At 34.8% G+C, this 13,957-nt stretch overlaps 2 protein-coding genes across 2 annotated transcripts in view; both read left to right on the top strand.

Moving 5' to 3' along the window:
• The window catches only part of LOC106516418 (gap junction alpha-3 protein), a 3,474-nt gene extending 1,517 nt beyond the window's left edge, over window positions 1–1,957 (top strand). Inside the window, exon 2 of the mRNA XM_014006773.1 lies at window positions 245–1,957. Within this exon, the coding sequence (XP_013862227.1) occupies window positions 284–1,357 (1,074 nt within the window). The 5' untranslated portion in view covers window positions 245–283 and the 3' untranslated portion in view covers window positions 1,358–1,957. The remainder of the gene's footprint in view (window positions 1–244) is intronic.
• A 7,755-nt stretch (window positions 1,958–9,712) lies between these two features.
• On the top strand, window positions 9,713–12,586 carry LOC106516417 (gap junction alpha-3 protein). Its single transcript, XM_014006771.1, has 2 exons — window positions 9,713–9,810; window positions 11,623–12,586. Exon 2 carries the CDS (start codon window positions 11,663–11,665, stop codon window positions 12,473–12,475), a length of 813 nt encoding a protein of 270 aa, XP_013862225.1. The 5' UTR covers window positions 9,713–9,810; window positions 11,623–11,662; the 3' UTR covers window positions 12,476–12,586.
• Window positions 12,587–13,957: the final 1,371 nt, after the last annotated feature.

Here is a 13,957-nt window from a genome sequence, read left to right as displayed (position 1 = left end):
ATATATATGTATGTATGTATGTATATTAAGCCAGCATTGAGCTGTAATTGAGATCTTTTTTACTTTTTCCACTTTGACTTGATTATACATTGTCTGACCAAAAAGAATAATCACCACCTGGTTTGAACTACAGAGCCTCCCAATGGACAAAACTTTTTTTGGTCTGGCAGTGTATCAAGTCCAGGCTGCTGTTCATTGAGTGTTTGTTTTCTGGAAGTTAATACATTTCCTCATTTCTTCATAGATTTTGGTGATTGAGCCGAGGGTCTACTTGTGAGCCACCATGGCCGACTGGAACCTTTTAGGGAAGCTGCTGGAGAGCGCCCAGGAACACTCCACTGTTGTGGGCAAAGTCTGGCTCACGGTCCTATTTATCTTCCGCATCTTGGTGCTGGGAGCAGCTGCAGAGAAGGTGTGGGGCGATGAACAGTCCAGCTTCACGTGCGACACCAAACAGCCCGGTTGTCAAAACGTCTGCTACGACAAGACCTTCCCCATTTCTCACATCCGCTTCTGGGTGATCCAGATCATTTTCATCTCTGTGCCCACTCTGATCTATCTGGGTCACATCCTCCATCTTGTTCGCATGGAGGAAAAACAGAAGGAGAAACTGAAGGAACTTGCCAGTATGAATGAAAACAACCAGCAGCAGTTACTGAGCAATAAGACCAAAAAGCCCTCAATAAAAGACACCCAGGGTCATGTGCGTCTGCAGGGTGCACTTCTTAGAACCTATGTTTTCAATATCATATTCAAGACTCTTTTTGAAGTGGGATTTATTGTAGCTCAGTACCTTCTGTATGGGTTTCAGCTCAAGCCGATGTACACCTGCAGCCACTGGCCTTGTCCTAACACAGTGAACTGTTACGTCTCCCGGCCCACGGAGAAGACCATCTTCATCCTTTTCATGCTAGCAGTGGCTTGTGTGTCCCTGCTCCTCAACCTGATAGAAATGTACCATCTAGGTTTCACAAAATGCCACCAGGGTCTTCGCTATAGGCGATCAAAAGCTGCACTTAAAGCTTCCAAGTCCCTAAACGAGGGAGTCATGCCCTTTGCTCCGAACTACACCTACGTAACAGGTCCCAATGGGATGTCTGAACCCKTCCCCGCCGACTCAAAGTACGTCCTAACGGACCCGAGCTCGGCGTACAGCCCCTACAACAGCAAGGCAGTTTACAAACAAAACAGAGACAACATGGCTGTGGAGCACAAAGGCAGGGGAGAGGGAGATGACGTGGACAAGGCGAAAATATCCAGTCCTGTCTCTGAGACCCCTGTGGAAAATCAGCGCAAAAACAGTCAATCGAGTAAGCACAGCATAAACAAGGGCAGGCTGGATGACCTGAAGATCTAAAAACTTTCCATTTTTAAATCAAAGACTCAGGAACTCCAGGAAAAACCACTATAGAATGTAAAGATGTTTACTTTTAAGGCATCAAATTATCTCTAAAAGCTTAGAGACAAACAGTGGGTGTAGAACTCCCAGGTCCGTTGTGCTGACTTGAGTTAAGCTGAGTTTACTCAAGTTAAAATTAGTTGACTTGAGATCACTGAGTTTAGTTGAGTTGTGTTCACTCAGGTTAGTTTAGTTTACAAAACTGACCTGAGTTGATAAAGTTTTGTTGAGCTGATTTAATTTAATTGATTTGTGTTGGGTTTACTTGACTTTTGACTTGAATTGATTGAGTTTAGTGAGTTGACTGACTTGGGTTGAGATTACTTAACATGACTTTAGTTGACAGAGTTCAGTTAAAAGAAGTTGAGGTAATTCAAGCTGAGCTACGCTGAGAGGAACAGTGCACATTAATAGACACTCTAAATTAGGGGTGTCCTGATACTAGTTTTTCATTGAACCAAGTACACGTACGAGTACTCACTGATACAGAGTACTTACTGACTCACATATTATATTACACAATGACTTTAAAACACATTGCTTTTATTTTTAACAAGGTGATTCTCCTTCCTTATAGACATACAGCCCCTCTGACTGGATCAAATCAAACATTCAGCAGGATATATAACGTTGAAACATTTTAAAATAAATAAAAATAACAAATAAGATTTGTTTTTTCAAACATGGAAATGACAAACTTTTATTGCGAAATGTAAACTGTAACACATTCAAAGGAGTTTAAATACTTGAAATACTTGATTTGACTCAATTTTTTTTCTTATTTCAAGAGTCTTACCAAGTAAAATTTTCTTAATCCATTGGCAGAAATTTTTGACTTAATTTGAGTCAAATTTTCAGGCTAACAAGACAAATAATCTTACACATTCTGAAAATAAGATTATTATTCTTACACAATCAGTTCTTGTTTAGTAAATCAGTCTCAAAACAAGATCAAAAAGACTTTTTGGCTGATATAAGATTTTAGAACTTGGCAAGACAGACAGTTTTTGCAGTGCATTATTGGTGTCGGCCCAGAGTATCTGGACATTTAGTTTAAAAAGGCTGGTTTTGATTCCGGTACTGATACCATTATTGATATCAGGACACCAAAATGTGCAAAAGTTAACCAAAAGCTTTTGGCCTTTGTTAGCTCACACACCAAGGTGTGGTCAGTTGGGCCATTTCTTCTTTATTTATTCTTAATAGAAATAAGTTTGAAGTAGTGATAATGTGTACTGAAAATACTTTTTAAAGATGTATTTAACTTACTTGATAACTTGTGCTGCAGCACCATATAGTGAAATCTTAGACATCTTAAATAAATGCTGAATCCCGTGTATTTAACCTGCTTTGTTGAGGCTCCACACAGCCTGCTTATGTTTACTGTAAAGTGTTAGATTTGACATATTGGTACTCTCTGTATTTGAAGATCATTGTATTATCAGCAGCATTCACTCAGGTTATAATTTTTGGATTATTTAAACAGTCTTAAAATTGCTTTGTGTTTTTGCCATTAATGATCTACTTTTTCTTTCATTTCAAACAACTTTTTTTTGTTGTTATTTTTTTGTCACTTATGTTTACAGGTGTTTAAATTTAGAAAAAGCTGTGAAACGTGCAAAAAAATTACAGTGTTGTGAAATGTATCATATTAATATTCTTTCTGTTACTGATGGTTGCTTATAACAATCTAATATTGCTAAAAAAWATATTTGTCTCGTAATTTGGAATATTGCAAACAGACCATAGATGCTTTTGTAGAAAAATGTCTACATGTCTTGGCTCATTTTTGACCTTACGCACTAAATAAGTGAGCAATATAAAATGATTTGTTACTTTAGTCTGAAAGGCTAATTGTTTTTAATTTTCCCCATCAGAGATAATTTCACAGAATCAATGCTGAGGTAAATAAACTGCTCACATGCATCTGGTTTCTGGTTTTCCCCTTATCTTATCTTCTGTGTGAGGCTTGTAAAAAAATTACATGATGCAAAAAAAAAAAAAACCTGCATGAACACAAAACAGCTCTTTTCACCGAATGTAGGACAAAGCCAGAAAGAAACAGAATCACAAGATTCGGCTCCGATATTCATGACTTTACAAGTGGTAAATATCTCTAATCATAAAGCTGTACACCTCATTTCTTTTTATTGTACTAATTTTTTTCACGTTTTGTCTTATTTTCTTTCATTGCAAAATATTTTATGTTATAATGCAACTTGAATATATGAAAAAAAGCCTGCAGGGTTTTCATACATGTCAGAAATATTGCTGCTCCAGAGCTGCTCCTGTTGACATAAAGCATTTTAAAACAAAAGTCCTGGTTTACAGCAGCTTTCATTTAATGAATTTTAAGGCTAAAACTAAAATTTGAAATTTATTGTTTAAAATTTGTAAGCTTTATATTATTATTACATCTGCTTAGTTAAAAAAAAGTCATGCAGTTATGTATGAATGTTAAAATCATGAATATGCTTGAAAAGATGTTTACATGACAATTTTTCATATGAAAAATCACTAAATAAATACTTTGCTATGACTATACTGGTGATTACAATTATTAAAAGCTTTTGCTCATTTATTTAATCAGTAACTTAATTATTGATCATTTTTATTAACATTTGTTTACATGTTGTAGATTTCAGACTCCTTTTTACATTTGTGTTGATGCCAACATAACAAAAAAGACTTCCAGCTGAATGTCTGATGAGTTTATTTAAAAACCTTTGAAACTGAAATAATTGTGTCACTCTCAGAATTTTTTTAATTTATATTAAACTTAAGAGATACAAACCTTCCTCACAGTGTCTTTATTTATCACACATCTGTAATCAGATTGTAGATTTTTTGCCAAGAAAATAGTTCACTAACAGATCTAGTGGCATGATAAGTTGAAAAATTTCATTTTTTTTTTATAGATAACAGCTTTTATAAAATAAATTTACTTCTATTACTGTATATTTCTCACCCAGTTGCATGATTATTGTTCAGAAAAAGAAGCTTTTATGTGTTGAATGGACACTTTTATATCAATTTAATAAAAAGARATCCTGTAAGACAAGATTAGTCGGAGCTTTAATCGAATGAATCAACTTAAATAAAATCTAAACTAGGGAGTCAGCACTTAATATTTACACTATATTAGCTATGTGATCATTTTTTCAGCTGTTAATCTATATACAGTCTTCCCAGATTATCAGTTCTGTTTTGGTATTTTTATCCCCCAGTCTGACAAACACAGATGGGTTGGGTTGAACCTGTTTCCAAACATCAAACACTGAGATGCTAGAGCCGGGTTGCAGAAGGTTTCCAGTCTGCTGGCTATATTTAGCCTTTATCCCCACTTCAGGGAGTACCGCCGAGGGGAGAGACGACCACAAGTATTTTCTCCTGCATCAAAAACAAACTGGCTCCAAGTAGTAGTGATTTTGGTACATATGCTGTCTTATAAAAAGCAAACTGATTAAAAAATGGAGCAAGTATTGACCCGTTTATAGTTTACTTAAGCTAAATCTACTATGTCATTATCATTTTTAATACATTACATAAATGCTTTAGTATGCTTTCCTCATGCTCATCATTTTGCCGTTGTCTCAGTTAAAACAATTCCTCTCTGAGACTTTTGTCAATAAGCTGCTGGACTTCATTCGTTATTGTTATGGACTAAAATAAGAACTTGGTCTAACATCTCCTGAGACGGCAGGGCTGAAAGCTCAACAGGTGACGGAGGTTAAGGTCAAGACCTCTCGGTTACAACTGGATGCAACCAARCCTCGGAGCCAAAATAGTGTCCAAGTGAAACACGGACACCATTCATTACCTCGCTGCCTCTCGCTCATCGGGCAGGAGAGAAAACACTTTTAGACGAGTCAACAAGGTCAGATCAAGCATTGGAACTATGTCAGAATGGAAGTTTAATTTTCACATTACAGGCTTGTTTTATAGTATGTAAGAGCAAATCAAATTATACAGAAAATATACAGAACTTAAACAGAAACCCTTAAAAAACATTAGACTGTTGTTGTCTTGTACAGATATTAATAATATATATATTAGGAGTGTTTTCATGTTACAGGATCCTGTTATTTGGTAAAATCTCCCATGACAAATTRTTCTCAAGGAAGAGGACAGACTCAGATCTAGTTGAATATCTCAATGAAAGGAGACCAGTATTGTAAAAGCACCTCTTTCAGAACAGGTCAACCAGTACCGTTCCATGGAGCCAGGGCTGCTCTTTTTAGAGAAACAGCTCTTTCAGCATCACCCCATCAAGACAAGTTGTACAATCTTTTATCCAGACAAAAATGTATTTTTGATCTTGTTTTGAGGCTGATATATTAAGCAAGACCGGATTGTGTAAATTAGTTAATCTTGTAAGCTTCAAAATTTGACCCAAATTACCCTCCTACCACAGCACCCGAATAAGACTCGTCATTACATTCAGAGAAAATGTGTTCCAGATTGTTTTGTTTTGTTTTTGCCAGGCAATATTTACATATTTGAACTGAAGCATTTCTATTACAATTTTTAGCATCTGAGTGTTACCTGGTCTTATTAAACTTACATTTGAACAATAAAATCAGTGAGTTTATACTCTTGAGTTATTATCACCCATCTCAGTTCTGTCTTTTCACGTTAGGTTTAATCCAATGACACCAAAGAAAATAATGCAAATCTACAGTGATCTGTAGATAATTAAGTCAGTGAGTGACATTTAAATTGTAGTATCTTGATTATACACCAACTTAAGCTAATGACAATTATCTTACAGATTAAATTACAAATTATCTGTAAATTACTGCTTAAGTAATTAATTTCCTCTCATTTCAAAAAAACTGTCAGGGTGTATTCAAGCCCAAGCCACCCTTGAAAATAAATGCTTTATTTGTGTTTAATTTTTTTGTTTTTAAATTACAGTTTTTATTGATTGGTTTGACCTGTTTGAAGAAACTGGGAACCTCTCCAYCATCACCATCTCAGCAGAGCAGAAGACACCTCTTGCAAATGTGTTAAACCCATTCTCATAGGATTGACACAGTTTTCCAACGTTTTGCAAAACAGTTAACACAGATRTYATTCAAGAAGTCCAAACTCTATTTTAGCTGTGGTTACAGAACAGAAACCATCTGCTCCAAGCTCTTAGAAACTCCCTGATCAGTATGAAATCACTGAAAGCTGTTTGACACTTTTCACAGAATTTTTTCAATTTRCAATCAGTCTGCAGGACTGTGTTGTTTTCTCATACTCTTATATTATAGACCTACTATAGATTTTTGTTCTTTACAGTAAAAGACTGTGTTTTTTATTTATCTAATTTCTCACACAGTAAAGGATTTTATTTTTATTTCCATGTATTCTCCATTGGAATATTTCATTTGTCCTGCACAGTCTGAAAATATATATATAATCAATAAAATTTGCATCAAACCAAATCTGCTTCTGGATGCATTTTTTGCAAGAGGGCAAATTTGACTACAAACAGCACTTGCATGTAAGCTACATACAGTCATAGGCTACAATGACAAGCAATGGTGCACTGATTCACATGAGTGCTGTATTTTGTATTTTGTTGCCCATTGTGTACTGATTGTTTGGAGGTGCTCATACATTTTGTCAAAGTTAAATTGTTCAAAGGCAAAATTTGCTTTTTTCCATATTTTAAATGTTTTGGCACTGTTAGTGCCTTTTGTTAACAAAATGTGTCATTTTGACCACTGTGGCACTGTTTAGTCCTCTGCGTTAACCGTTTTGAAAATGTGGATTTTGAGTTGACGGCTGCGTCAAAACAATCAATAAAAACTGTAAGGCAGAGGCCTGAACAGTGCCACAGTGTGGCACAGTGCCAGGGGCTCGGTTCTCAGCTGCCACAGTTATTCGGTTAAAAACAAGGCTGAATCTGTCAGTAATTTTTTAGTAATGTTTTACAATAAATTAATTACGTTAATTTCATTCAACAATCACATAAAAAAAGATATACTGTATATATCAGAAACATAAATAATTTTAAAGTAACACTGATCTAAATGACTTGAAGTCAGTCGGTAACTTGGACTTTTTTTGGTGAAAAATATGACTTAATCTGGTAACAAAATATGTTTATAATTATTTACCAGTCGACTATAAAATGTTCATTGTAAACCGATATTTTAAACTTCTCATGAGGTTTGTCTAACAGAAACCTAGAAAAAGTCAAATATATAATATTATTTTACAGTGTGGCAAAACCAGTGTGTGGTATTTAATAATTTACTAGGTTTAAAGTTTGGTGTGTACTGGGGTGCTAAGGATTAGGGTCAGTGTAAGGCTACAGTAATGACTGGAAATGAATGGCAGTAAATGAACAGTCCCAATAAGGATAGAAATACAAGGTTGTGAATGTGTTTAATGTTCTCATTTTTTCTTATATCATTTATTTTAACATTTTTACCTGGATCATTTGTTACATAAACATGTGTTTTATAAGGAGCTTTGACATTGTAAAGAAGTTTTTTTTAGAAATATAAATAAACTGTTTACATCTAAAATATCTTCTAACTCCCCCACTGTTATCTGACATGTGCTCCATTAGATCTCTGAACTTCTCATTTACTACAATATTCCCACATTATTATGAAAAAATATGATGCAGTTTACAGCTTCTGTCAGCAGGTAGCGGTGTTGTACCATTCAGCTGAAAATCTTTGCTGCAGTCTGAACTCAACCCAGGAACACATCATTATTTTGACTTTGTTAAAATAAATTGTAAATTGTACAACAGCTACATAATGTTTGCAGCAACTTTTAAACAAACAGGAGGATTTGACCTTTTATAAGAAACAGAACCCAACATTTAATCAACTAAACTAAATGGTTTAGTAATTATTTTTCATTGTTTTAGTGTCTATTAATTCACTTTAAATACAAAATAACTCAAAAGGCTTATAATCCATAATAAATATCATTGTGTGAAAATGCATGTAATAATACAGTTTGTATGTTTCTTTAATTAAGAGCTGCTTTATTATTAAATTAAATATACAGTAGACTTTTTACATAGATTGAGAAATCTATTTTCATTCAGACATTTGAGAGCCAAAGAGAGGCGTGGGAAAAAAACTCCACTGCTCTGTTGTGTTGTCACTCAAGCTGAGAGCAGCAGGAGTGTCACAGAATGGCCCCTGCTCCTTATTAACAGATCTAAGTATAGTCAAGTACGTTTTTTAAGGGTTTTAAGTTTTAAAATAAACCTAGCCCTTTGCTTGACAATACAGCGCTTTATCAAGTCCGAGGACCCCAAAGCACTTCACACTGCAGATATCCCCTCACTCATTCACACACTGATGCTAAGCTACATGTAGCCACAGCTGCAGTACACTGATGCTAAGCTACACTGTAGCCACATCTGCCCTGAAGCACACTGACAGATCGACAGGCTGCCGCTGGGACCACCAGACCCTCTGCCCACTACCAGCAGGCAAGGCAGGTGAAGTGTCTTGCCCAAGGTAGAGGTGAGAATAAGTAATCAGAATTTACTAGAAGTCAGGCACGAGGAAAATACTTCGAACTGTACGTTAACAGGTGCTGGGACATACAAAGAATGTTGTTCAGCAGCTTCATGTTGAAGTGTTGGTTTCACCTTGGAGTTTTTCCTCAATAACCTTCTGAGCATTTCTTGAATAAGACTCATCATGACATTTTAGAGAAAATAAGTTCTGGTTTGATTTTTTTATTACATATTTGAAATGAATGAACAGTCATGCATACCCTCTTAGAAAAAGTTCTTAAGTATTTCTGTCATAGTTTTTAGCATCTGAGTGTTACCTGGTCTTATTATCAAACTTACATCTAAACATTTCAGTCAGCAAGTATACAAGTTAGTATTTCTCATCTCAGTTCATTCTTTTCACAGTATGTTTAATCCAATGACACCTAAATAAATGATGTAATCCATCTGTAATTTGTGGTCAGTTTGTGGTTTAATTACACTTACCTAATTATCTATGAGTAAATAACTTCCTCTCTCAATCCAAAACACAATAATGTGAGGCAACCTTTGAAAAAATACTTTATTTGTGTTTTAATTTTTGTTTTTAAATTGACTTGTTACTACTTTGTTCTGGGGCCTGTGGGTTTCAGGAGTCACGAAAAAAATGTCTTTCTCCAACGGGCAGGCTCGACAGAAAACATTTGAGAACCACTGGTTTATAAATGAAGAGGAGGTCCACGTTTGAACCTCTTTTCCTTCAAAAAAAGATCATTTGTACCATTTACAACCTGTGCAGACAGTCAAACCAGATAAACAGCTTCTGAACTCTGAGTAAGAGGGARGAACACATATAACCCAAGTGATGCAATGTATGCTAGAAAATGGGACTGAATTTTTGTTTCTTCATCCTCAGTGACTTCCAAACGCACATTATGAAAGAAAACAGGTAGGAACTTTTATCTAAAGTTGCTTTTTTTTCTTTAAATGTTCTTTTTATTTTATAAAACACTTTACTTTTTGTTTAGTGTACTATTTTTGTACTTGTTCAGTTGAGCAAATGTTTTATATCTTTATATTTTACTCAAAAACAAAGATTTTTGTTTGCATTTATAAATGTTGTTCAACCTAACTTTGATTTCTGACAGACAGTTACCGAGTTCAGACAGTTTGTAGATCGCTGAGGTTCAAAAGGAACAATATAATAATAAGTCATCAGCATACAGCTGATATGACACATTACTGTAATGTTTTAAAATATCTTCTAAAGGGTAAAAATACAATAAAAAGAGGATTGGGCCCAATACAAAGCCTTGGGGTACCCCATAGTACATTGGTGCTGAGTCAGAAGAAACCTGATTCATAAAAAAATAAAAGACCTTTCAGGTAAACAAGAAGTGAACCAGTTTAATGCAGAGCCAGAAATACCAAACAAATCTCTCAGTTGGTCGATAACAGCAGTGAGATCCACAATGTCGAAGGCTGAAGTAAACAAGTCACTTGAAACTTTAAATACTGCTGTTTTTGTGGAGTGCAACCATAATGTCAGTTGTTCTGCTTCAACCTTCTCAAGGCACTTTGGGACCAGACAGTGGGATGGTGAACTAATTTAAAAACTGATTGCAGTCTGTGTTTGTGAAAGCACTCGGAGAAGGAAACGTTTTTGATTGTGTTGAACAGGATTTTAGATTTGATTTGAGAGATTTGTAAAAAAAATGTTTCTGGCATTCTTAATTTTATTTAAGGAGCTGATCAGAGCCTGTGAACCTCTAGTTTAGTGCTTTTCTCTGATGTTCAGCCTTGTGGTAAACTTCTTATTAATCTAATGACAGCTTGCGTATTGCACAGTGCTCTGTTTTATAGGTGCAGTATTGTCTAAAATATCAATACAGTGTGTTAAAGCCTGAAACAAATGAGTCTTTATTCCTGATGTCAAAATTCAAAGAGGGAGGTGGGGCATGTCCCCACACCCCCCAAATAAACTAGAATGATATTCCTCTAAAAATGATCACTGGACAGAAACTTAGTGAAGAAGCAATCATGCACATTGGAAGACTACAAGAAAGTCCTGGAAAAAAAATGAGTAAAGGATGACTTTGCACTTTTCCTCATTGCAATTTCTTCTTTTTATTGTTCCAAGTCTTTTGTTTCGGCAAGGTTTTTTTTTTTGTGCGTGTCCTTTTTTGTTTTTTTGCAACCATTTCCTGCATAATTACACATAATGGCAGTTTGTGCTCTAAGTTATGAACTGCTGAGTGTGAAACACACCTTAAGGAATGTACAACAAAAGAAAAGTTTATTTTTTTTCTCTAAAAATGCTACAGACCAGCAGTCTTTCTTGTCTTTTTCTTTTTTATGTATTTGCTATGCATTAGGTACAAAATTAGGAATGAAAGTTTTAAAATGGGTTTTCGAATATTGTTTGAGTGGATTATATAAGATATAGTTTCACTAATAAAATCACATTAATTGACAAACTATTTAGATAATAAATAAAGTTAAATGATTCCTTTTGTAGTTTATTTTTATAAGAATAAATTAATTAATAATTTAATAAATTAATTTGGCATTATTTTGACAAAAATAATTCTAAAACGTTGACCATTTAACAGCGACAGACGTTTAGTTTTTAAAATTAGGTAACAAATGTACTGTATTCTGGTAACATCTGCAGTGATTAACAGGAAAAATAAAAGTGTGTTTTACTATGAKCAGCAGGTTATATTTCTAAACTAAAAACAGTTTTGTTTTTTCCTTCCAGGTTTCTCTCCTGGTTTCATTAAGCTGAGGAGGTGAGCACCATGGCAAACTATGATGAGTTATCAAAGAAACTGGAACAGGCCCTGAAATACTCCAGTAAAGTGGGCAAAGTCTRGCTCTCGGTCCTTTTTATTTTCCGCATCTTGGTCCTGGTGGCAGCTGCAGAGAAAGTGTGGAGCGACGAGCAGTCCAACTTCTCCTGCGACACAAAACAACCCGGCTGTGAGACTGTCTGCTACGACAAGACCTTCCCCATTTCTCACATTCGTTTCTGGGTGATGCAGATCATCATTGTCTCTACGCCCACTCTGATTTATCTGGGTCACGCCATTCATGAGGTCCGAATGAACAAAGAGGGTAAAAGGAAAAAAAAGAAAACAAAAAAGAAACTAGAAATGGACCCACCCATATCTGACGACAAAACGACTTCAGCAAAAAAACAACAGGACAAAATGTACTTAGAAGGCAAACTGTTCTACACATATGTCTTCAATATTATTTTTAAGACTCTCTTTGAAGTGGGATTTATTGTAGCCCAGTATTACCTGTATGGGTTCGGACTCAAAGCCATGTACACCTGTAACCACTGGCCCTGCCTCACCACCGTGTTCTGCTAYGTCTCCAGACCCACAGAGAAGACTCTCTTCATCATATTTATGCTCGTAGTGGCCTGTGTGTCCCTGCTGCTCAACCTGATAGAAATGATTTATCTATTTAAAACAAAATGCAAACATTACATGTATCAAAGATACAGAAAGACGAACGAGAAAAACCTGGCTAAACAAGAGCTTTATGAGTTAAAAGAAATGTCATTGAGGGCATCAAAATACAACCACAGAAAATACTCTGTCTGAGGGGTTAGATGTAAGAAATTAATTTAGAYTGTTGGAATTTTTGGGGGTGTTTGAAATCGTGGACCGTAATGGGTTAGTTATAAATTGTTTTAATAAAATGTAAAAAAAAAATATGAAAATAAATAAAACAATCAAAATAAAAATAGTGATTGGGGCGTTAAATAAAAGATATCAGTGTTTGCTTTTTTATATTTTCATTTGATCTCTTTATGTTTAGAACCTGTTAAATAAACTTTTACGTTTTTATTACTTGCTGCCAAGGGCTGAGCTGGCTGCACGATATGAAGAAAATAGCACAAATAAATAAACAACCAATACATCGACACAGCTGCTGTGTTAGCAGTGAAACCTTTTTCCAGTTAGTTCCAATAAATGATATATTTTAGCACTTAATTTAAATGTTACTGTAATGGATGCCCCTCCCACTGGGACTGCTGAATATGGGCATCAGTGACCCTGACAGGAAAACGTGAGTTATAGATGATGGATGTTTTTAAATATATGTGGGTGATTCTATAATTGGAGATACATTTGGTGTCCAGGATCAATATTTTTGGCCTACTTCATTAGAATTTTTTTATTTTATTTTATAATTTATTGATTATTTGTATGGATCATAATATATCACAATTCATAACATTGATATAATTACATTTAAATGTGTTTAACATAACTTCTTGTTGTCTGAGTTGTCACTATTTTTCCCATCTTAAAAAATGATGGATAAACATCTTTTTCTAACTTGCCTAAATAGGTACTTATGCAATAATATTGCAGTAAATAAATAAAAAACACATTTTTTTTCATTTAAAAATATGTGTCCGAGAATATTTTGTCAACTCTGTTACCTTATGGTTCTTTCCCTTTAAATTTGTGGAATTACTCTCCACAGCTATATAAATGAAATGAAATGAAGTCACTTCCTTTTAGTGATAGGATCTCTAACACAGAGGTATTTTTGCCCTCTGAGAAATTAGTTCAATTTGAAAAGCATTAAAACCAAGAGTAATTTTTAGAAGTCAATCTTGTTGCTATAATATCTTAAAAAACACTATTGATTTTTAACGTATAGATGTTTTATCTAAAGTTTTTTAAACCATGATTTTGTTGGTGACATGTGCTTTTAGCATTTATGCTTGCAAGTGGAGYTTTTAACAGAAATCTTTGGTAAAGTAACAGAGATGACATCATGTAACTATTGAGTAGTAATTTACGTTAATGAGAACAATTTAATAAATGTATGCATGAATGAAGTAATTAAATACATTTTAAAGTAATTACTGACTAAATTACAATACTGTGTTTAATATAACCTACATTTTTACTGTAGATATGCTGCTCTCAGCTGCTGAGAAACAAAAATCGAGCTACGAGATGCCAATACAGACAGAAGAGAGCAGAATTTAGCAAAGGACAGGGAAAGATGGAAACGCAACAAAGAAGGCCCTTCACACTAGACAACTTGTGCCAACTTATGAAACA

This window comes from Austrofundulus limnaeus, unplaced genomic scaffold (genome assembly GCF_001266775.1).
Source record: "Austrofundulus limnaeus strain Quisiro unplaced genomic scaffold, Austrofundulus_limnaeus-1.0 Scaffold37, whole genome shotgun sequence".
In the NCBI taxonomy this organism is placed as follows: Eukaryota; Metazoa; Chordata; class Actinopteri; order Cyprinodontiformes; family Rivulidae; genus Austrofundulus; species Austrofundulus limnaeus.
The sequence above is the reverse complement of the archived record's forward strand: the minus strand, read 5'-3'. Positions and strand labels throughout refer to the sequence as shown.